The sequence below is a fragment of the Acipenser ruthenus genome, chromosome 40 (assembly GCF_902713425.1).
Source record: "Acipenser ruthenus chromosome 40, fAciRut3.2 maternal haplotype, whole genome shotgun sequence".
Taxonomy (NCBI): Eukaryota; Metazoa; Chordata; class Actinopteri; order Acipenseriformes; family Acipenseridae; genus Acipenser; species Acipenser ruthenus.
In genome coordinates this window covers 7,540,374-7,563,405 of record NC_081228.1, presented here as the reverse complement: position 1 = coordinate 7,563,405, position 23,032 = coordinate 7,540,374, and the positions used below count along the sequence as shown (strand labels likewise).

Here is a 23,032-nt window from a genome sequence, read left to right as displayed (position 1 = left end):
GTGTTTTAAAAAAATATATTTTCACTCAGGGCATATTCTGTGTGATTTCCATCTTTCACAATATTTATTCAAATGAATAAAGGACAGTTTAGATTAGGTTTATTTATAATGTTACAGGTTTAAACATATCAAAGGTTTTTAATTTGACGTTTTCTCAAGGAGTGCTAATAGTGGTCCGCAGTGCAGCATGCTGCTGAACAGATGAGCCTCGGGTAAAAGAGATTGGGAACGCGTGCAATACACTACAATGCAGCTCTTCATATAATTAAATGTGTGTGTCAGTACTGCGGTTCCACAGGTGAGGGACTGTGTGTGTCAGTGTGTGTGTGTCAGTACTGCGGTTCCACAGGTGAGGGACTGTGTGTCAGTGTGTGTGTCAGGACTGTGGTTCCACAGGTGAGGGACTGTGTGTGTCAGTGTGTGTGTCAGTACTGCGGTTCCACAGGTGAGGGACTGTGTGTCAGTGTGTCTGTCAGGACTGCGGTTCCACAGGTGAGGGACTGTGTGTCAGTACTGCGGTTCCACAGGTGAGGGACTGTGTGTCAGTACTGCGGTTCCACAGGTGAGGGACTGTGTGTCAGTACTGCGGTTCCACAGGTGAGGGACTGTGTGTCAGTGTGTGTGTGTCAGTACTGCGGTTCCACAGGTGTGGGACTGTGTGTCAGTGTGTGTGTCAGTACTGTGGTTCCACAGGTGAGGGACTGTGTGTGTCAGTGTGTGTGTGTCAGTACTGCGGTTCCACAGGTGAGGGACTGTGTGTCAGTGTGTGTGTCAGGACTGTGGTTCCACAGGTGAGGGACTGTGTGTGTCAGTGTGTGTGTCAGTACTGCGGTTCCACAGGTGAGGGACTGTGTGTCAGTACTGCGGTTCCACAGGTGAGGGACTGTGTGTCAGTACTGCGGTTCCACAGGTGAGGGACTGTGTGTCAGTACTGCGGTTCCACAGGTGAGGGACTGTGTGTCAATACTGCGGTTCCACAGGTGAGGGACTGTGTGTCAGTACTGCGGTTCCACAGGTGAGGGACTGTGTGTCAGTGTGTGTGTGTCAGTACTGCGGTTCCACAGGTGAGGGACTGTGTGTGTCAGTGTGTGTGTGTCAGTACTGCGGTTCCACAGGTGAGGGACTGTGTGTCAGTGTGTGTGTCAGTACTGCGGTTCCACAGGTGAGGGACTGTGTGTCAGTGTGTGTGTGTCAGTACTGCGGTTCCACAGGTGAGGGACTGTGTGTCAGTGTGTGTGTCAGTACTGCAGTTCCACAGGTGAGGGACTGTGTGTCAGTACTGCGGTTCCACAGGTGAGGGACTGTGTGTCAGTGTGTGTGTCAGTACTGCGGTTCCACAGGTGAGGGACTGTGTGTCAGTCTGTGTGTCAGTACTGCGGTTCCACAGGTGAGGGACTGTGTGTGTCAGTGTGTGTGTCAGTACTGCAGTTCCACAGGTGAGGGACTGTGTGTCAGTACTGCGGTTCCACAGGTGAGGGACTGTGTGTCAGTACTGCGGTTCCACAGGTGAGGGACTGTGTGTGTCAGTACTGTGGTTCCACAGGTGAGGGACTGTGTGTCAGTGTGTGTGTCAGTACTGCGGTTCCACAGGTGAGGGACTGTGTGTCAGTGTGTCAGTACTGCGGTTCCACAGGTGAGGGACTGTGTGTCAGTGTGTGTGTCAGTACTGCGGTTCCACAGGTGAGGGACTGTGTGTCAGTGTGTGTTAGTACTGCGGTTCCACAGGTGAGGGACTGTGTGTCAGTACTGCGGTTCCACAGGTGAGGGACTGTGTGTCAGTGTGTGTCAGTACTGCGGTTCCACAGGTGAGGGACTGTGTGTCAGTGTGTGTCTCAGTACTGTGGTTCCACAGGTGAGGGACTGTGTGTCAGTGTGTGTCAGTACTGTGGTTCCACAGGTGAGGGACTGTGTGTCAGTGTGTGTGTCAGTACTGCGTGTCAGTGTGTGTGTGTCAGGACTGCTGTGTCAGTGTGTGTGTGTGTCAGTACTGCGTGTCAGTGTGTGTGTGTCAGGACTGCTGTGTCAGTGTGCGTTTGTGTCAGTACTGCGTGTCAGTGTGTGTGTGTCAGTACTGCGTGTCAGTGTGTGTGTGTCAGGACTGCTGTGTCAGTGTGTGTGTGTCAGGACTGCTGTCAGTGTGTGTGTGTCAGGACTGCTGTGTCAGTGTGCGTGTGTCAGGACTGCGGTGTCAGTGTGCGTGTGTGTCAGTGTGCGTGTCAGAGTCGAACGACCCTTACCCTAATCATCACTCAAGGATACAAGCAGTGACCAGTCACAGTCGAGAAGCTGAGGAGGTTGGAATTGCACTTTATTCATCATGATCCCACTTTCCAACTAAAAGACGACTTGAAAGTGATCCAAACATCGGACTAGACAGCATTGGAAACGCTTTTGCTTTTTTTGCTGTTTTTCTTATTTATTTTTTTTAAATCCAACATAAATGAAAAGAGAATAAAAAATAAAAATAAAATACTTTCAACATTTCAGAAAAAAAGAAAAAAAAAACAAGAAATCTAGCAACGAATCTGAATATACATTGAATACAGACTGCTTGTGTTGAGCACTGAGATACAAAGCAAGGGCTGGAGCAGACGAGTGGAGGTGCACTGCGGGGGCTGCTGAACAAGGCTGTGGTTTAGTCTGCTGTTGTACTGCGTGACTCCCGTACAGCACTTACAGTGTGTGTGGGACTCTAATAAACAATCCAGTCCAGGGAGGAGGGGGATATGTTCACTGAGTTTGCTGTCCAGCGCTCTCCTCTCTGTCAGGCTGGGGAGGGGAGGGGATATGTTCACTGAGTTTGCTGTACAGCGCTCTCCTCTCTGTCAGGCTGGGGAGGGGAGGGGAGGGGAGGGGGTATGTTCACTGAGTTTGCTGTACAGCGCTCTCCTCTCTGTCAGGCTGGGGAGGGGAGGGGATATGTTCACTGAGTTTGCTGTACAGCGCTCTCCTCTCTGTCAGGCTGGGGAGGGGAGGGGAGGGGATATGTTCACTGAGTTTGCTGTACAGCGCTCTCCTCTCTGTCAGGCTGGGGAGGGGAGGGGAGGGGAGGGGAGGGGGTATGTTCACTGGGTTTGCTGTACAGCGCTCTCCTCTCTGTCAGGCTGGGGAGGGGAGGGGAGGGGAGGGGAGGGGAGGGGATATGTTCACTGCGTTTGCTGTCCAGCGCTCTTCTCTCTGTCAGGCTGGGGAGGGGAGGGGATATGTTCACTGAGTTTGCTGTACAGCGCTCTCCTCTCTGTCAGGCTGGGGAGGGGAGGGGATATGTTCACTGAGTTTGCTGTCCAGCGCTCTCCTCTCTGTCAGGCTGGGGAGGGGAGGGGAGGGGAGGGGGTATGTTCACTGAGTTTGCTGTACAGCGCTCTCCTCTCTGTCAGGCTGGGGAGGGGAGGGGAGGGGATATGTTCACTGAGTTTGCTGTACAGCAGTCTCCTCTCTGTCAGGCTGGGGAGGGGAGGGGATATGTTCACTGAGTTTTATCGACTCCCAGAAGTCCTTCAGATCACAGAAGAGATCACACCAGTCTTTCATTGTGCAGATCCAGAAAGACTCTCAAGACTGGCCTTTCAAAAGCATCAGTCTGTACACTTAGAGTTTAAAGAGAAAAATAATTACAGCCTCCCCTTCAAACATCAAACAAAAAACAGAAGCGCGTGTTTTGGGGATAATTACTGTATCATTAAAATAACAAAAGCAGAATATTATGACTTTACAAATATAAAGCACGCTGTTTAAGTGGAAAGGTAGAATGAACTCATTGTTACTGGCACAAGGAAAACAAGCAGGAGTCACAAATGATCAGTCATCAAAGAGGAAAATACTCTGAACAACAGGTGCAGGTTACAACTCAAACAGAATCTACTTCTTAAAACACATACTTCCTTTTGAATAATAACATTTACAGAACAGAGTAATAATAACAATAATAATAATAATAATAATAATAATAATAATCAGAATCATAATTCCTACATAAACGAGCAAAGAAACTGTAGAAAAAAAAAGTAGGAAAGCCTGTTTTTGTTTTTTACATTTATAAAGTCTATAAGCAGGTTTTATGAAAGGAAATCAAATGGGATCAATGCAATTCCACTGGAGACAACGACAATGAAGGACACAAAAAGCGGACTGCACCCCTGTTAGGCGATCAACTGGGAAATCTGGGCGTCCCAGAGGGATCAAAAGAGGTCTGACTCAGACTTCTGAAAAAAACAATTCTTGACATTTTAGAAATTGTGCCTGTCCTTTCAGGGATATGCATCGCGGACTGGCTGCCATCCGGATGTGAAGAACAATCGGGCTCCCTCAGCAAGAACAGCAGGTCCTCCGGAACTACCTGGAAACAGAGCTACTGCTGCACAGAGGAGTGCTGTGACTCCTCACGACACACACAGCCTCCTCTGCTGGACAGCAGCGTGACTGTGCGCTGTGTGTCTGAGACTCCGCGTGTGCTGTGTGTGTGTGGCAGCAATCATGTGCATATGTATGAACTTTGGCATTTGACAGTACAGTATGTGTAGGTGGAATATTGTGAGTGAGTGAGTTTGTACTTGTAAGTCCGTGTGTGTGTGTGTGTGTGCTGGGGGGTACGGGGTGTTAACAGCTTGGCCTGACTTGACTGAGGGCAGGTTATCCAACCACACCAATCAGGGTGGAGGACAGAATCGTCCACGCCCAATCAGGAGAGCCGATATCCTGTCACGTGACGTCTGTGCATTCCTGGGTTTGGTCTGGATTCCCTTTTTAAATTTCAAATCCTTGATTCTCTCTCTCTCTCTCTCGCTCTTGTAATTTCCTGAATAGCTGATGCAGGCAGACATGGCAGTTAGAACACACTGTAGATTGACGTACAGACTGGAGCCATGAAATCCCACAAGAAAAGAAATACAATGGCTGTTTGGCGTGATGCTGCTAGATACTGTTGGCTGAAATGGACCTTTAGAAACTCAAGGCTAGAGCCACCTGTGGGAGAGAAGAGAATGGGACTCATCACGCTGCTCTGCACAGCTGCAGTGTGCACCATCCAGTCCCATCAAACACTGCAGTGTTTCAGGTACAGCTACACATCCACCAGTATGTCACTGATTCACACTGTAAGAGGGGCACCTTGTCCTTGACTCACATTTATTACTTCAAACTGCCATCGAGGAATCCTAAATGCTGGGGCGAAGCTATACACGCACACACACGCACGCACGCACTATCTCACGCACGCACACGCACAGACTCTCACGCACACACACGCACGCACGCACGCACTATCTCACGCACGCACACGCACAGACTCTCACGCACACACACACACACACGCACGCGCATTCACGCACTCACATGCACACACTCTGACACACACACACTCACATGCACACACTCTGACACACACACTCTGACACACACACACACACGCGCTCACCTCTCCACAGCTACACCCCTGCCTGTTCCATGCTGTAGGGCAGGTCCGGGTGCTTGTAGCTCAGAAGCATGTCGCTGGTGCAGGAGGAGGGGTAGCAGGAGCTGTTGAGCTGCTGACTGTCCTCCGTGTCCTCCCCACACTCTGAGAGAGAGACAGAGAGAGAGAGGGAGACAGAGAGAGAGACAGACACAGAGAGAGGGAGGGAGAGAGAGAGACAGAGAGAGGGACAGAAAGAGAGAGGGAGGCAAGGAGGGAGAGAGAGAGACAGAGAGAGAGAGAGGGAGGTAGAGAGAGACAGAGAGGGAGAGAGAGGGAGACAGAGGGAGAGAGAGAGACACACAGAGAAAGAGAGAGAAAAAGTGTTAATATCTCAGTGCTAATATCTCAGTGTTAATATCTCAAGTGTTAATATCTCCGTGTTAATATCTCCGTGTTAATCTCTCTTAAGAACATAAGAAAGTTTACAAACGAGAGGAGGCCATTCAGCCCATCTTGCTCGTTTGGTTGGTAGTAGCTTATTGATCCCAGAATCTCATCAAGCAGCTTCTTGAAGGATCCCAGGGTGTCAGCTTCAACAACATTACTGGGGAGTTGGTTCCAGACCCTCACAATTCTCTGTGTAAAAAAGTGCCTCCTATTTTCTGTTCTGAATGCCCCTTTATCTAATCTCCATTTATGACCCCTGGTCCTTGTTTCTTTTTTCAAGTCAAAGAAGTCCCCCGGGTTGACATTGTCTATACCTTTTAGGATTTTGAATGTTTGAATCAGATCGCCGCGTAGTCTTCTTTGTTCAAGACTGAATAGATTCAATTCTTTTAGCCTGTCTGCATACGACATGCCTTTTAAACCCGGGATAATTCTGGTTGCTCTTCTTTGCACTCTTTCTACAGCAGCAATATCCTTTTTGTAACGAGGTGACCAGAACTGAACACAATATTCTAGGTGAGGTCTTACTAATGCATTGTAGAGTTTTAACATTACTTCACTTGATTTAAATTCAACACTTCTCACAATATATCCGAGCATCTTGTTAGCCTTTTTTATAGCTTCCCCACATTGTCTAGATGAAGACATTTCTGAGTCAACATAAACTCCTAGGTCTTTTTCATAGTTCCCTTCTTCAATTTCAGTATCTCCCATATGATATTTATAAAGCACATTTTTATTGCCTGCATGCAATACTTTACACTTTTCTCTATTAAATTTCATTTGCCATGTGTCTGCCCAATTCTGAATGCTGTCTAGATCATTTTAATACCTCAATGTTAATACCTCCGTGTTAATACCTCCGTGTTAATACCTCCGTGTTAATACCTCCGTGTTAATACCTCCGTGTTAATACCTCCGTGTTAATATCTCAGTGTTAATACCTCAGTGTTAATACCTCCGTGTTAATACCTCCGTGTTAATACCTCCGTGTTAATACCTCCGTGTTAATACCTCCGTGTTAATACCTCAGTGTTAATATCTCAGTGTTAATATCTCAGTGTTAATACCTCCGTGTTAATACCTCCGTGTTAATATCTCAGTGTTAATATCTCAGTGTTAATACCTCCGTGTTAATACCTCAGTGTTAATACCTCAGTGTTAATACCTCCGTGTTAATACCTCCGTGTTAATACCTCCGTGTTAATACCTCCGTGTTAATACCTCCGTGTTAATATCTCAAGTGTTACTACCTCAGTGTTAATACCTCTGTGTTAATACCTCTGTGTTAATACCTCAGTGTTAATACCTCCGTGTTAATACCTCCGTGTTAATACCTCCGTGTTAATATCCCGCACTCACCCTCATCCTCCGGGTTCTGCAGCTGCTGGCTTCCTGTGAGAGATGATTGGCTGAGGATGACATCAGACATGCGGGCGGAGCTAAGTGCCTTTCCAGCCAATAGGCTCATGCCAGACATGGGCTCCACCTGGTCCTGAGAGGAGAAGAGAGGAGCGACTGGGGAGTGAGACTGAAAGACAGACAGGCAGAGAGAAAGAGAAACAGACAGCCTGGTTACTCACATAGGCATCGTCGCAGTTCTGGATGGTGTGGTGCCTCTGCAGAGACCCGCGGGTCCTGTAAAGCTCGCTGGCGGCAGGGCGGGGCGAGTAGCTCACTCCATTGTGATCAGGCATCTCCATGGCCTGCACAGGGGTCCTCCTGTCCATGCGCTCTCCTGACACTGATTCTTCAAAGAGAGAAGCAGACAGGAGAGGAGCGGTGAGGTGAAAGATGAGTTTAACAGAGTTTGCATTGGAGTCTCTACCAACAATGTATTGCAAACCTCCAGCCTCTACTATGAGATCTGGTGACATCTGTTTTGATACTGGCTTCATGTTGAGGCTACGAACTTAAACATGGTAAAAGCACAGCGGCTTGTTGGTTTACTGACGTTTCTTTGTAAATAATAAAACTGCTCACAATAAAAACCTTATCTCAAGCATGTGTGTGACACTGTTCATGAGATAAGCTTCAGGTATTTGCAAAACAGCATTCACAGATAATGAAGCAACAATCCAAGCCAACCAAGCAGGCTGTAGCCAGACGCAAAGCTCACTGTCCCTTCAGACAGGAAGCGAGGGTGGGGAGGGGTGAACACAAAAAGAAACGCCAACAGATTGCCCGGCAAACACGACTCAGGATTCCCACAAAACATCTTTCTACAATATAAAGTGAATGGAGGCAACCCCAGAACAGAACAGGTTAGAGCAGCCAACCGGGTGTTTGATAGAAAAAACTATCAATTACAAAGGACTGATTCCTAGTGCATGTGACGCACAAACTAGTGGAGTTCAGGGGCCGCGCTTCATGGGAGGAGAGAGGAGGTAGAAGACGCAGGAAACGCAAGCTGAGCCCCTGGACTCCTCCTTACCTCTGTTGCTGGAGCCGCCCCGCACGAAGCCCTGCCGATTCGGGGCCCCGTACTGCTGCGCGGGGTTCAGGGGGGCCCCCAGTAGTGTGTCCGAGTCCCCACTCAGCAGCAGTGCGCTGTCCTGGCACCCCGCTTTGGTCAGTGCTCTGTCCGGGTAGCCCTGGGGCTGGGGGCTCTCCTCCTCCTCCATGCTCTCCGAGTGCTGAAGGGAGGAGGGGTGAGAGGGGGGGCCGGCCGAGGAGAAGGCTGCGTGGGGAGGGGGGCAGTCCTGGGACTGGATCTGCAGCAGGTGGTGGGAGTGGGGGTTAGGGTGGTGGAAGGGGGAGGCTGCCGAGGAGGGGTCCTGGCACTGCTGGAAGCCCCCCACTGACCCCCTACCTGCCACCCCGTCCCCCTGGCTCATGTGCCTGAGCAGCAGCATGTCATTGTAGTCCCGCTGCTGCTGTGGGGCTCTGCCTCCCTGCCTCTTCAGCAGCTGTGCCAGGTCTGCAGCGGGCAGTCGCAGGTCCCCTTGCCCAGTGAGGGAGTGCCGGGGAGACAGCAGCCCCTGCAGAGTGTGTGTGATGTGCTGCTGGGGCCGGTACTCAGGAGGGTTGGGAGAGAGCAGAGCCTGCTGTAGTGCGGAGGCTGCCACATAGACCCCCTGCCCCTGCTGCTGCTGCTGCTGCTGCTGCTGCTGGAAGCTCTGGAAGGGGTCCAGGGTGGGCATCTTCAGCGAGGGGGCCTGCAGGAACGGCCCAGTGCCCTGGCTGTAGGTCTGGGCCACCGCGCGGGCGTTCTCAGGGAACAGGTGAGGGTGCAGGTGAGTCTGGTCATAGCCCGTCGACGAGGAGAAGCGACCCAGGCTCCTGCTGTGGAAGCACAGAGGAAGAGATAATACACTGACCCATGCAGAGGTGTAATACAGAGGAGAGAGGTGATACAGAGGGGAGGGAGTGATACAGAGAGGAGATACGGAGAGGAGAGAGGCGATACAGAGGAGATAGAGAGGAGAAAGACGATACAGAGAGGAGAGAGGAGATACAGAGAGGAGAGAGGGGATACAGAGAGGAGATACAGAGAGGAGAGAGGAGATACAGAGAGGAGAGAGGAGATACAGAGAGGAGAGAGGAGATACAGAGAGGAGATACAGAGAGGAGAGAGGAGATACAGAGAGGAGATACAGAGAGGAGAGAGGCGATACAGAGAGGAGATACAGAGAGGAGATACAGAGAGGAGATACAGAGAGGAGAGAGGAGATACAGAGAGGAGATACAGAGAGGAGAGAGGAGATACAGAGAGGAGATACAGAGAGGAGAGAGGAGATACAGAGAGGAGATACAGAGAGGAGATACAGAGAGGAGAGAGGAGATACAGAGAGGAGATACAGAGAGGAGAGAGGCGATACAGAGAGGAGATAAGAGAGGAGAAAGGCGATACAGAGAGGAGAGAGGAGATCCAGAGAGGAGAGAGGCGATACAGAAAGGAGATACAGAGAGGAGATACAGTGAGGAGAGAGGAGATAGAGAGGAGATACAGAGAGGAGAGAGGCGATACAGAGAGGAGATACAGAGAGGAGAGAGGAGATACAGAGAGGAGATACAGAGAGGAGAGAGGAGATACAGAGAGGAGATACAGAGAGGAGAGAGGTGATACAGAGAGGAGAGAGGAGATACAGAGAGGAGAGAGGTGATACAGAGAGGAGATACAGAGAGGAGAGAGGAGATACAGAGAGGAGAGAGGAGATAAAGAGAGGAGAGAGGGGATACAGAGAGGAGAGAGGTGATACAGAGAGGAGAGAGGAGATACAGAGAGGAGAGAGGGGATACAGAGAGGAGAGAGGCGATACAGAGAGGAGAGAGGTGATAAAGAGAGGAGAGAGGAGATACAGAGAGGAGAGAGGTGATACAGAGAGGAGAGAGGGGATACAGAGAGGAGAGAGGTGATACAGAGAGGAGAGAGGAGATACAGAGAGGAGAGAGGGGATACAGAGAGGAGAGAGGCGATACAGAGAGGAGAGAGGAGATAGAGAGGATATACAGAGAGAAGGGAGGTGATAGAGAGGAGGGAGTGATACAGAGAGGAGATACAGAGAGGAGGGTGATACAGAGAGAGATGGGGGGTACCTGTGTGCCTCGGCGCTGTCTGCGCTCAGCTGCTTGCCCAGCACACGGTGCCCGCTGACTGCCAGTGAAGCCATGAGGCTCTGCTGCCTTTGCTGCTGCTGCTGAATGTGGAGGTGTGGGGGTCCCTCACAGGGCACCCCTGCCTCCTGAACCTGGATAGTCACCTGCTGCGGGGGAGGGGCCGGCGCCATGGAAACACCACGGGGCATGTTTGAAGGGGGAGGAGCCATGCCCACACGCGGCAGGCCGGGGGGAGGGGGGGTGTTACTGGACTGCTGGAACAAAGCAGCGCTGTGTGATGGCATGCCTTGGTACTGGGAGGGAGAGCCGGCTCCTGAAAGAGGTGAGAAAAGAACACACGCATCAACTATCTGATCAATGAGCATACAGCTAACCCTGCTCACTGTGACTGGACTATACAGCTAACCCTGCTCACTGTGACTGCTGGACTATACAGCTAACCCTGCTCACTGTGACTGGACTATACAGCTAACCCTGCTCACTGTGACTGCTGGACTATACAGCTAACCCTGCTCACTGTGACTGGACTATACAGCTAACCCTGCTCACTGTGACTGCTGGACTATACAGCTAACCCTGCTCACTGTGACTGCTGGACTATACAGCTAACCCTGCTCACTGTGACTGCTGGACTATACAGCTAACCCTGCTCACTGTGACTGCTGGACTATACAGCTAACCCTGCTCACTGTGACTGCTGGACTATACAGCTAACCCTGCTCACTGTGACTGGACTATACAGCTAACCCTGCTCACTGTGACTGCTGGACTATACAGCTAACCCTGCACACTGTGACTGGACTATACAGCTAACCCTGCACACTGTGACTGGACTATACAGCTAACCCTGCTCACTGTGACTGCTGGACTATACAGCTAACCCTGCACACTGTGACTAGACTATACAGCTAACCCTGCTCACTGTGACTGCTGGACTATACAGCTAACCCTGCACACTGTGACTGGACTATACAGCTAACCCTGCTCACTGTGACTGGACTATACAGCTAACCCTGCTCACTGTGACTGCTGGACTATACAGCTAACCCTGCTCAGTGACTGGACTATACAGCTAACCCTGCCTCCCTCGCTTGTGAGAGGGTCTTCACAAGGTCACATACCGTGGCTCTGCAGCAGGCCTGTGCTTCCAGGAGGGGGGCTCTGGTTGGGCTGCCTGAAGAGGTGGTTGCTGGGGTGGGTGGGGGGCGGGCTGGAGGGCTTGATCCGCAGCCTGCGAGACGAAAGGAGACAAGGAAACAAACACACAGTCAGATACACAGCAGGGGAGCCAAACCAGCTTAGATCCAATTAAAACAAAAATCAGGAGAACGTTTCACGGTGTGATTCTCTACATGCAGTGGACACTGACCTCTGCAGCTGGTGTGTCAGCAGGCTGGGCTGGTTCTCTCCGTGTTGTCCCATGGACATAGCCTGCAGAGGAGGGGAGGGCTGAGTGGAGCGAATGCATTCCTGCAGCAGCAGAGAAACACAGTAAAACACAAGGACGTGATCAACACATCTCAGACAGTACTTCACACAGTCGAGGGCAAGCACCTGCATTTGCTGGTGTAGGATCTGGTGATGTTGCTCTTGCTGGTACAGGATGTGCTGATGCTGGGTGTGCTCCAGAAGCCGCTCATCCAGGGAAGCAGCATACATCTTCCGGAGCTGCTCACACTCCTGAAACACAGAGACACAGAGAGAGGGGCTCACACTCCTGAAACACAGAGAGAGGGGCTCACACTCCTGAAACACAGAGAGAGGGGCTCACACTCCTGAGACACAGAGAGAGGGGCTCACACTCCTGAGACACAGAGAGAGGGGCTCACACTCCTGAAACACAGAGAGAGGGGCTCACACTCCTGAAACACAGAGAGAGGGGCTCACACTCCTGAAACACAGAGAGAGGGGCTCACACTCCTGAGACACAGAGAGAGGGGCTCACACTCCTGAGACACAGAGAGAGGGGCTCACACTCCTGAGACACAGAGAGAGGGGCTCACACTCCTGAGACACAGAGAGAAGGCCTGACTCTCGTGAGACACAGAGAGAGGGGCTCACACTCCTGAAACACAGAGAGAGGGGCTCACACTCCTGAGACACAGAGAGAGGGGCTCACACTCCTGAGACACAGAGAGAGGGGCTCACACTCCTGAGACACAGAGAGAGGGGCTCACACTCCTGAGACACAGAGAGAGGGGCTCACACTCCTGAAACACAGAGAGAGGGGCTCACACTCCTGAAACACAGAGAGAGGGGCTCACACTCCTGAAACACAGAGAGAGGGGCTCACACTCCTGATAGACAGTGAGAGAGATCCAGTGAGACACACAGAGAGGCGTTGACACTCTCAGATCCCCCCTTACCTGCTGGAGCTGCTTGATGCTGTGGTTCGTTGCCATCCTCTCCAGATGGGCCTTGAAGGCCTGGATAGAGGCGGCCCCATCGGAGAAGCGCCTGACTGGGGAGAAGCGTTCAGTGGGCAGGTGCAGAGTGTTGCAGTCCTTGTAGACTGACCTGGGGGTGGGAGGCACAGTTAGCACTGGAGAGACACTGTGTACGTCTCACCTACAGTAATACCCCTTAACGTGCACCAACAAACAGACTTGCAAGTGTCACGGCTTCCAAACAGCTCCCTCGACAGAACAGGTTTCTCCCCCTCCGTTTTCTACTGTGCTTAAAACACACCTGAATGCCCTACCTTTATACTGTGTCCTAAATCTTAATGTGCACCTTGCAGAGCAGCAGCTTTCTGTGTGTGTGTGTCAGTGTGTGTGTGCGTGTGTGTGTGTGTGTGCGTGTGTCAGTGTGCGTGTGTCAGTGTGTGTGCGTCAGTGTGCGCGCGTCAGTGTGTGTGCGTCAGTGTGTGTGTGTGTGTGTGTGTGTCAGTGTCAGTGTGCGTGTGTCAGAGTGTGTGTGTCAGTGTGTGTGTGTGTGTGTCAGTGTGTGTGTGTGTCAGTGTCAGTGTGTGTGTGTCAGTGTGTGCGTGTGTCAGAGTGTGTGTGTCAGTGTGTGTGTCAGTGTGCGTGTGTCAGAGTGTGTGTGTCAGTGTGTGTGTGTGTGTGTGTGTGTGTGTGTCAGTGTCAGTGTGTGTGTGTGTCAGTGTGTGTGTGTGTCAGTGTGTGTGTGTGTCAGTGTGTGTGTGTGTGTGTGTGCGCGTGTGTGTCAGTGTGTGTGTGTGTGCGTGTCAGTGTGTGTGCGTGTCAGTGTGTGTGCGTGTGAGTCAGTGTGTGTGTGTGTGTGTCAGTGTGTGTGTGTGTGTCAGTGTGTGTGTGTGTGTGTGTGTGTGTGTGTCAGTGTGTCAGTGTGTGTGTGCGTGTGTGTCAGTGTGTGTGTGTGTGTGTGTCAGTGTGTGTGTGTGTGTGTCAGTGTGTGTGTGTGTGTGTCAGTGTGTGTGTGTGTGTGTGTCAGTGTGTGTGTCAGTGTGTGTGTGTGTGTGTGTTTCAATCCATTAAAACATTATTCCATTTATCACACTAGGAGTTGTATGCAAGGTGTTCATTAATTTAAAAAGGTATCAATTAACAGGGCCTCTAGAGAACATGCTGACTCAGAATCTCACCAGACTCTGGACTGAGACTTGATGACCATAAAGCTGCAATCGCAATAGATGACCTCAGCCGTGCAATACAATACAACACAATGCACATCAGCAGGTGTCTCTATCAGCAATAAGGACAGCTTATCAGCCAGCACAGCACAGCACAGCTTTCCCAGCCTGGAAACAGCTTGCTCAGTATTGCACTCGCACGCCAGGGTGAAAGCCCAGTCAATGCTGGCGCTGTCTCAAGCTATACGCAGTGTAAAAGCATTAGACATGCATGGTGTTCAATCAATCGACACTGATGAAGGCATTTGGCTTCAATGTTTCTTAATGATTTTGCCTCAGCTATGGAACACAGTAAATAGCCTGTCATGTTAGAAGTGAGACTGTTTACTGTGCTTCTGTCCGGCTTCAAATGATCCAAGGGTGAAGCCTCTGAAGCCTGGCTGCAGTGTTAGTGTGTGCGTGTCACAGCATGATCATGTGTGTGTGTTAGTGTGTGCGTGTCACAGCATGATCGTGTGTGTGTGTGTGTTAGTGTGTGCGTGTCACAGCATGATCGTGTGTGTGTGTGTGTTAGTGTGTGCGTGTCACAGCATGATCGTGTGTGTGTGTGTGTGTGTGTTAGTGTGTGCGTGTCACAGCATGATCGTGTGTGTGTGTGTGTGTGTGTGTTAGTGTGTGCGTGTCACAGCATGATCGTGTGTGTGTGTGTTAGTGTGTGCGTGTCACAGCATGATCGTGTGTGTGTGTGTTAGTGTGTGCGTGTCACAGCATGATCGTGTGTGTGTGTGTCAGTGTGTGCGTGTCACAGCATGATCGTGTGTGTGTGTGTCAGTGTGAGTCGGTCACAGCATGATTGTATGTGTGTGTGTCAGTGTGAGTGTGTCAGTGTGAGTGGGTGACAGTGTGTCAGTGTAACTGGTCATGTTGCTCTGAGGCAAGTTGCCTGGGCTCTCAGGTCTGTATGAGAGAGACCATGCGACAGTGTGTGTGTGTGTGCCTCAGCTCTGTGTGTGAGACAGTGCATGTGTGTGTGTGTGAGTGACAGTGCATGTCAGTGTGTGTGTGTGTGACACTGCGTCAGTCTCACCGGCCGTGCTGCTCGGGTGCAAGTAGGTGTTGAGCCCACACTCTCTGGCGTGATGCCTGGGTCCCCAGCTGTCTCTGGATGTCTGGGGGGATCTCAGCAGTGGGATTGGTCATAGCCAGCGTGTGTCGCTTTGATCGGTTCGCCAGGTACCTGAGAGAGAGGGAGAGGGAGAGAGGGAGAGAAAAAGCAATCAGGAAACACCGTGCTGTGTATATGCTGTTTGTTACCACTGAACACTACACTGCAAGGGCCCACATTTTTAAGTATTCCTATTTATGAAGACACGAGCTGATTTTTTTCATTCTTGTTTAGTTTTCCCTTATAATTGCGTTGCCACAAGTGAGTCTGAAAACCTTGATGAGGTTATTTTTTAGTTTTATCGTCAGCCTGTTTGTACGTCACATAATCCTTATTTTCATGAAGCTGGCAGTTTAAAACGAGGGAGTTGGGTAAATGAATAAAGGGTGATCGCAGGTCAGGGATGGGCAGAGGGAGCCAGCTACCACCCACAGTGTTCTTCACACAGAAAACACAAAGTCCTCAGAAAATAAATATTTGCAAAGTTTGTGCACATTCTAGATGAAGAGTGAATGCACCCGGCCATCCAGAATCCCCTGCTTTGAACGCAGCCTGGCTGCGTGCCGTTGTTGAGCAAACAAGAAATAATAAGGAGCCATAAACAAAGTTCAAAACTGCTGCCACGATGCTATCGGTCAAAGAAGAAAGCTGCCTGGGCACAGTTCCAGGAAACAGCTCCCCTCAGTGGCTGAGAGCAGTAGGGCAGTCAACCAGCTACACTGCAGAGCTCTGAACCTGTGCAGAGGCAGCACTCTTGAACAAGCAGGGAAGTGTTTTAGTGAGCTGTAGTGAAGCTCTCTCCCTCTCTCCTCCCTCCTTCCCTCCCTCACCTCTGCACAGCCTCCTGGTCCGGCTCTCCATCTGATCCTTCCTCATCCACGGGGGTGACAGCTTGGATTGGATGCTGCAGAGACACCAGACCCAACATTAACACACATGTTCTATCCCTCCTGCCCCTTCAGTAACGCACCCCCTCACCCTCCCTCTCGTGATGCAGGGACCCTCATGAGCAGCCCCTCGTAGAGACACACTCACCGGGCTGGACACCAGTGGAGACTGCCCTCTGGGTTTCTTCAGCAGCTGCTGGGCATGGAGCTGGATGTTGGCTCCTCCGTCAGAGGCCCTGCGGCCGAGAGGGCCCATCCCATTGAGGAGCTGCAGAGTGGGGGGCTGCAGGAGAGACTGCTCCTGTGAGGGGGAGACAGAGAGAGAGGAGGGGTTAGATACACAGTGACACAGAACCACCACCACCCCCCCCCCCCACACACACACACACACACACAACTCAGATCACCTTGCACTCCATATGTTTTGAGACTTCCACACACACACACACACAGACAGACAGACACACAGACGGAGACCAGAACACACACACACACACACACACACACACAAACAGAGACCCGAACACACACACACACACAAACAGAGACCCGAACACACACAGACAGAGACCCGAACACACACACACACACACACACACACACACACACACACACACACACACACAGACAGACACACAGACAGAGACCTGAACACACAGACAGAGACCCGAACACGCACACAGAGACAGACAGAGACCTGAACACACAGACACACACACAGACACATACACAGAGACAGAGACCCACACACACACAGAGACCCGAACACAGACAGACAGACACACACACAGAGACCCGAACACAGACAGACACAAAGAGACCCGAACACACACAGACATAGACAGAGACCCGAACACACAGAGACCCGAACACACAGACAGAGACCCGAACACACAGACAGACACACACACAGACAGAGACCCGAACACACAGACAGAGACCCGAACACACACACACACAGACAGAGACCCGAACACACACAGACAGACACACAGACAGAGACCCGAACACACAGACAGACACACAGACAGAGACCCGAACACACACAGACAGACACACAGAGACCCGAACACACAGACAGACACACAGACAGAGACCCGAACACACAGACAGACACACAGACAGAGACCCGAACACACACAGACAGACACACAGACAGAGACCCGAACACACACAGACAGACACACAGAGACCCGAACACACAGACAGAGACCCGAACACACACAGACACACACACAGACAGAGACCAACACAGACAGAGACCCGAACACACACAGACACACACACAGACAGAGACCCGAACACACACAGACACACACACAGACAGAGACCCGAACACACAGACACACACACAGACAGAGACCCGAACACACAGACAGAGACCCGAACACACACAGACACACACACAGACAGAGACCCGAACACACAGACAGACACACAGAGACCCGAACACACACAGACACACACACAGACAGAGACCTGAACACACACAGACACACACACAGACAGACACACAGACAGAGACCCGAACACACACAGACAGACACACAGACAGAGACCCGAACACACAGACAGACACACAGACAGAGACCCGAACACACACAGACACACAAACAGAGACCCGAAGACAGAGACCCGAACACACAGACAGACACACAGAGACCCGAACACACACAGACACACACACAGACAGAGACCCGAACACACACAGACACACACAGACAGAGACCCGAACACACACAGACAGACACACAGACAGAGACCCGAACACACACAGACACACACACAGACAGAGACCCCAACACACACAGACAGACACACAGACAGAGACCCGAACACACAGACAGACACACAGACAGAGACCCGAACACACACAGACACACACAGACAGAGGCCCGAACACACACAGACAGACACACAGACAGAGACCCGAACACACACAGACAGACAGAGACCCGAACACACACAGACAGAGACCCGAACACACACAGACACACACACAGACACACACACAGACACACAGACACACACACACACACACACACACACACAGCTGCAGTGTTCAGCTTACCTTGTACTCCAGCTGGGCAGCATGCTGCATGTTTTGCATGGGCATCAGGTTCTGCATGAAATTCACATTGGGGGCCAGAGGCATGAACGGGGCCTGGGGGGCCAAGCGGGGGAAGCCTGGGACCAGCTTCTGGAGCTCCTCGGCCATCTCCGTTCTGAGACCAAACAATGAACCATTAACACCCAGCCACACACACACAGCCTCTTACTGGTAACACTGCTGCTGTGCTAGGACTATGGGAGTCACACATTCTAATACTAATAATATTAATAAAGCTGCTACACCACATCACAGTGGGGTTAAACTGCACAGCCAATCGCAACACAGCCCCACTCAGCAGGCGCTTGGTGGTCTTCTTGTCCTCAGTCTTACCTGGACGATGCTACCCTGTTTATAACGTCTCAACCCATTCAAGCTCCCTGTTGGAGGAATCGATTCATTTGTGTTCTGATTCAAACCAATCCATTGCAAAAGGACTGATTCCTGGCGCATGTTAAGCAGTAAGTAATTATCAGCTGAATTCAGTGTTTTTATCCCAGGTTCTCATCCATGTGCTCTGCATGTGAGCTGTGCCCACGCAGGGCAGACAGACACTCACCGCGGGTCTGCCACGCCCACAGTGTGCCGGCGCATGGACAGGTACCGCGCCATGGCCTCCGGAGACGGCTCCTCCCCATCGTCACTGTCCAGAGTCATCGTGCCGTCCGTCTGGAGAGAGAGGGGACACAAATACATACAGTACGTCAAGAAACGTGTGTGCAGAGTGTTCTCACATTCACAAAGGTAGCGTATTTACAACCTGGGATATCTGAAGCACAGACGAGGCTCAAGTTAAACTAGTATTTCTAGTGATCAGATACATTTAGTGTAGCTCCTACAGTGGGCAGGGTCAGTGTTTCTTCAGGACTCAGACAGCGCAGCCCTTTGGGGACTCACACAGACCACTGCAGTAAATCGCTCAGGGACTCAGCGGGCTGCAAGTGAAGTCTGGGCTGCTCTGAGAGCCTCAGCTTCTTAACAGTCTCTGTCACATCCTCATAGGGCCAGAGGCTCAAATCCCAGTGTTCACCCTGGTGAGTGAAACACTGTGACCACAGCACTGTGCAGAGGATAGGAATATTGACTAAGGGCTTCGGAAGAGGTTTCATAGTGTGTGGGTACCAGGGACGCTTAACATACTGCAGAGCACTGACCTCCACAATCTGATTGTCTGGATTGATGAGCTGCACCTGGGGGACAGTGATGCTGACGGGGTTCCCAGGCTGCTCGGCCTGCCAGGGACAGAGGAGAGACATGAGAATGATACGGACTGACACACTGCCATCAGCAACACCAACACACACACTGCCATCAGCAACACCAACACACACACTGCCATCAGCAACACTAACACACACACACTGCCATCAGCAACACCAACACACACACACACTGCCATCAGCAACACCAACACACACACACTGCCATCAGCAACACCAACACACACACTGCCATCAGCAACACTACACACACACACTGCCATCAGCAACACCAACACACACACACTGCCATCAGCAACACTAACACACACACACTGCCATCAGCAACACCAACACACACACACTGCCATCAGCAACACCAACACACACACTGCTATCAGCAACACCAACACACACACTGCCATCAGCAACACTAACACACACACTGCCATCAGCAACACCAACACACACACACACACTGCCATCAGCAACACCAACACACACACACTGCCATCAGCAACACTAACACACACACTGCCATCAGCAACACTAACACACACACACTGCCATCAGCAACACCAACACACACACACTGCCATCAGCAACACCAACACACACACTGCCATCAGCAACACCAACACACACACCCTGCCATCAGCAACACCAACACACACACTGCCATCAGCAACACCAACACACACACTGCCATCAGCAACACCAACACACACACACACACACACTGCCATCAGCAACACTAACACACACACTGCCATCAGCAACACCAACACACACACTGCCATCAGCAACACCAACACACACACTGCCATCAGCAACACCAACACACACACCCTGCCATCAGCAACACCAACACACACACTGCCATCAGCAACACTAACACACACACTGCCATCAGCAACACCAACACACACACACACTGCCATCAGCAACACCAACACACACACTGCCATCAGCAACACCAACACACACACACACACACACTGCCATCAGCAACACTAACACACACACTGCCATCAGCAACACCAACACACACACTGCCATCAGCAACACCAACACACACACTGCCATCAGCAACACCAACACACACACCCTGCCATCAGCAACACCAACACACACACTGCCATCAGCAACACTAACACACACACTGCCATCAGCAACACCAACACACACACACACTGCCATCAGCAACACCAACACACACACTGCCATCAGCAACACCAACACACACACTGCCATCAGCAACACTAACACACACACACTGCCATCAGCAACACCAACACACACACTGCCATCAGCAACACCAACACACACACTGCCATCAGCAACACTAACACACACACACTGCCATCAGCAACACCAACACACACACACACTGCCATCAGCAACACCAACACACACACACACTGCCATCAGCAACACCAACACACACACACACTGCCATCAGCAACACCAACACACACACACTGCCATCAGCAACACCAACACACACACACTGCCATCAGCAACACTAACACACACTGCCATCAGCAACACCAACACACACACACTGCCATCAGCAACACCAACACACACACACTGCCATCAGCAACACCAACACACACACTGCCATCAGCAACACTAACACACACACCCTGCCATCAGCAACACCAACACACACACTGCCATCAGCAACACTAACACACACACAGCCATCAGCAACACCAACACACACACACTGCCATCAGCAACACCAACACACACACTGCCATCAGCAACACTAACACACACACACTGCCATCAGCAACACCAACACACACACACTGCCATCAGCAACACCAACACACACACTGCCATCAGCAACACTAACACACACACACTGCCATCAGCAACACCAACACACACACTGCCATCAGCAACACCAACACACACACACTGCCATCAGCAACACCAACACACACACACACTGCCATCAGCAACACCAACACACACACTGCCATCAGCAACACCAACACACACACTGCCATCAGCAACACCAACACACACACACTGCCATCAGCAACACCAACACACACACTGCCATCAGCAACACCAACACACACACTGCCATCAGCAACACCAACACACACACACACTGCCATCAGCAACACCAACACACACACTGCCATCAGCAACACCAACACACACACTGCCATCAGCAACACTAACACACACACACTGCCATCAGCAACACCAACACACACACTGCCATCAGCAACACTAACACACACACACTGCCATCAGCAACACCAACACACACACTGCCATCAGCAACACCAACACACACACTGCCATCAGCAACACTAACACACACACACTGCCATCAGCAACACCAACACACACACTGCCATCAGCAACACCAACACACACACTGCCATCAGCAACACCAACACACACACACTGCCATCAGCAACACCAACACACACACTGCCATCAGCAACACCAACACACACACTGCCATCAGCAACACCAACACACACACTGCCATCAGCAACACTAACACACACACACTGCCATCAGCAACACCAACACACACACTGCCATCAGCAACACCAACACACACACTGCCATCAGCAACACTAACACACACACACTGCCATCAGCAACACCAACACACACACTGCCATCAGCAACACCAACACACACACTGCCATCAGCAACACTAACACACACACACTGCCATCAGCAACACAGTGTTTGTGTTTTCAAGCACAGTGCAGTATGTGTGTGTGCATGTGTGACTGTGCGATCGTGTGCATGTGGGAGTGGGAGTGTTTTCTCTGAGCTTCAATAGAGAAATCCCCTGTAGGCTCAGTTACCTGCATGCTGGCTGCTGGGTAGCCCATGGTTCGAGGCAGGCTGGGAGGAGAGATGTGCAGGGTCTTGTGTCTCTTCAGCCGGTCACACAGCAAACTGTAGATGGCGCTATAGTGATCGTAGGCGTCTGTCCTCAGAGACTGCAGAGGGGAGATACAGTTAAGAGAGTCGATGTTACATGGCTGGCACACAAACCTATTCAACTAAAACAACATGTCTATGACGTTGCTAGTCTTTAAGACTCCTTCTAGTGGCGGTACCTGTAGTGTGCGCTCCCTGTCCAGTCCCATCTCTACCATGGCCAGCAGCACCTGGTCATTGATGGGCTCAGCCTGCCTCTCTGTCTTCAACTGCTGGCACTCTGCGATGAGCTAGAGAGGGAGAGGAGATAGAGGGTCAGTGAACTCTCTGCACTCTGCAATCAGGTGCAGTGTGGGGGGGGGGCGGGGGGGTGCAGGACTCACCCTATCGAATTCGGGGTCAGGGTCTCCCAGCTTCACCCACTTGTGGCGGCAGATCTGCTCCATTGTGAGACGCTTGCTAGGGTCCAGAACCAACATGTGCCTGATCAGGTACTCGCACTCTGTGGGAAAGACATGCAGTGAATACCGAGGGGCAGGCAGACACACAGGGAGCCAGCTTGCATCACTGTACTGGTTGTGACTCCACCTGCAGTACCATTCACACCCACAGGAGGGCAATCTGAGACCGGTGGAGCCCACGAGCAGAGCAGCTGAGTTCAGTGCAGCATTTCTGAAACTGCAGCCTGCAGACGTGGCCCTGCAGTGGGGAGGCTGTGATTCTGTTCAGCCAGGACCCAATGGGTTGGAAGCAAACAGCCAGTTCAAATCTGCAGCGAAAGTCACCTTCCT

The 23,032-nt window shown here is 51.3% G+C and overlaps 1 protein-coding gene across 1 annotated transcript in view; it reads right to left on the bottom strand.

Moving 5' to 3' along the window:
* Positions 1-2,287: 2,287 nt before the first annotated feature.
* Positions 2,288-23,032, bottom strand: part of LOC117970149 (serine/threonine-protein kinase SIK3-like) — a 64,603-nt gene continuing 43,858 nt past the window's right edge. Inside the window, exons 7-25 of the mRNA XM_059010067.1 lie at positions 22,625-22,743; positions 22,421-22,531; positions 22,163-22,300; positions 19,266-19,343; positions 18,671-18,780; positions 18,073-18,226; positions 16,150-16,302; positions 15,945-16,018; positions 15,037-15,186; positions 12,766-12,916; positions 11,954-12,079; positions 11,769-11,869; positions 11,521-11,630; positions 10,379-10,712; positions 8,274-9,124; positions 7,423-7,589; positions 7,202-7,334; positions 5,414-5,554; positions 2,288-4,962 (exon numbers count right to left, since the gene is read on the bottom strand). Of these exons, the coding sequence (XP_058866050.1) occupies positions 5,424-5,554; positions 7,202-7,334; positions 7,423-7,589; positions 8,274-9,124; positions 10,379-10,712; positions 11,521-11,630; positions 11,769-11,869; positions 11,954-12,079; positions 12,766-12,916; positions 15,037-15,186; positions 15,945-16,018; positions 16,150-16,302; positions 18,073-18,226; positions 18,671-18,780; positions 19,266-19,343; positions 22,163-22,300; positions 22,421-22,531; positions 22,625-22,743 (3,191 nt within the window). The 3' untranslated portion in view covers positions 2,288-4,962; positions 5,414-5,423. The remainder of the gene's footprint in view (positions 4,963-5,413; positions 5,555-7,201; positions 7,335-7,422; positions 7,590-8,273; positions 9,125-10,378; positions 10,713-11,520; positions 11,631-11,768; positions 11,870-11,953; positions 12,080-12,765; positions 12,917-15,036; positions 15,187-15,944; positions 16,019-16,149; positions 16,303-18,072; positions 18,227-18,670; positions 18,781-19,265; positions 19,344-22,162; positions 22,301-22,420; positions 22,532-22,624; positions 22,744-23,032) is intronic.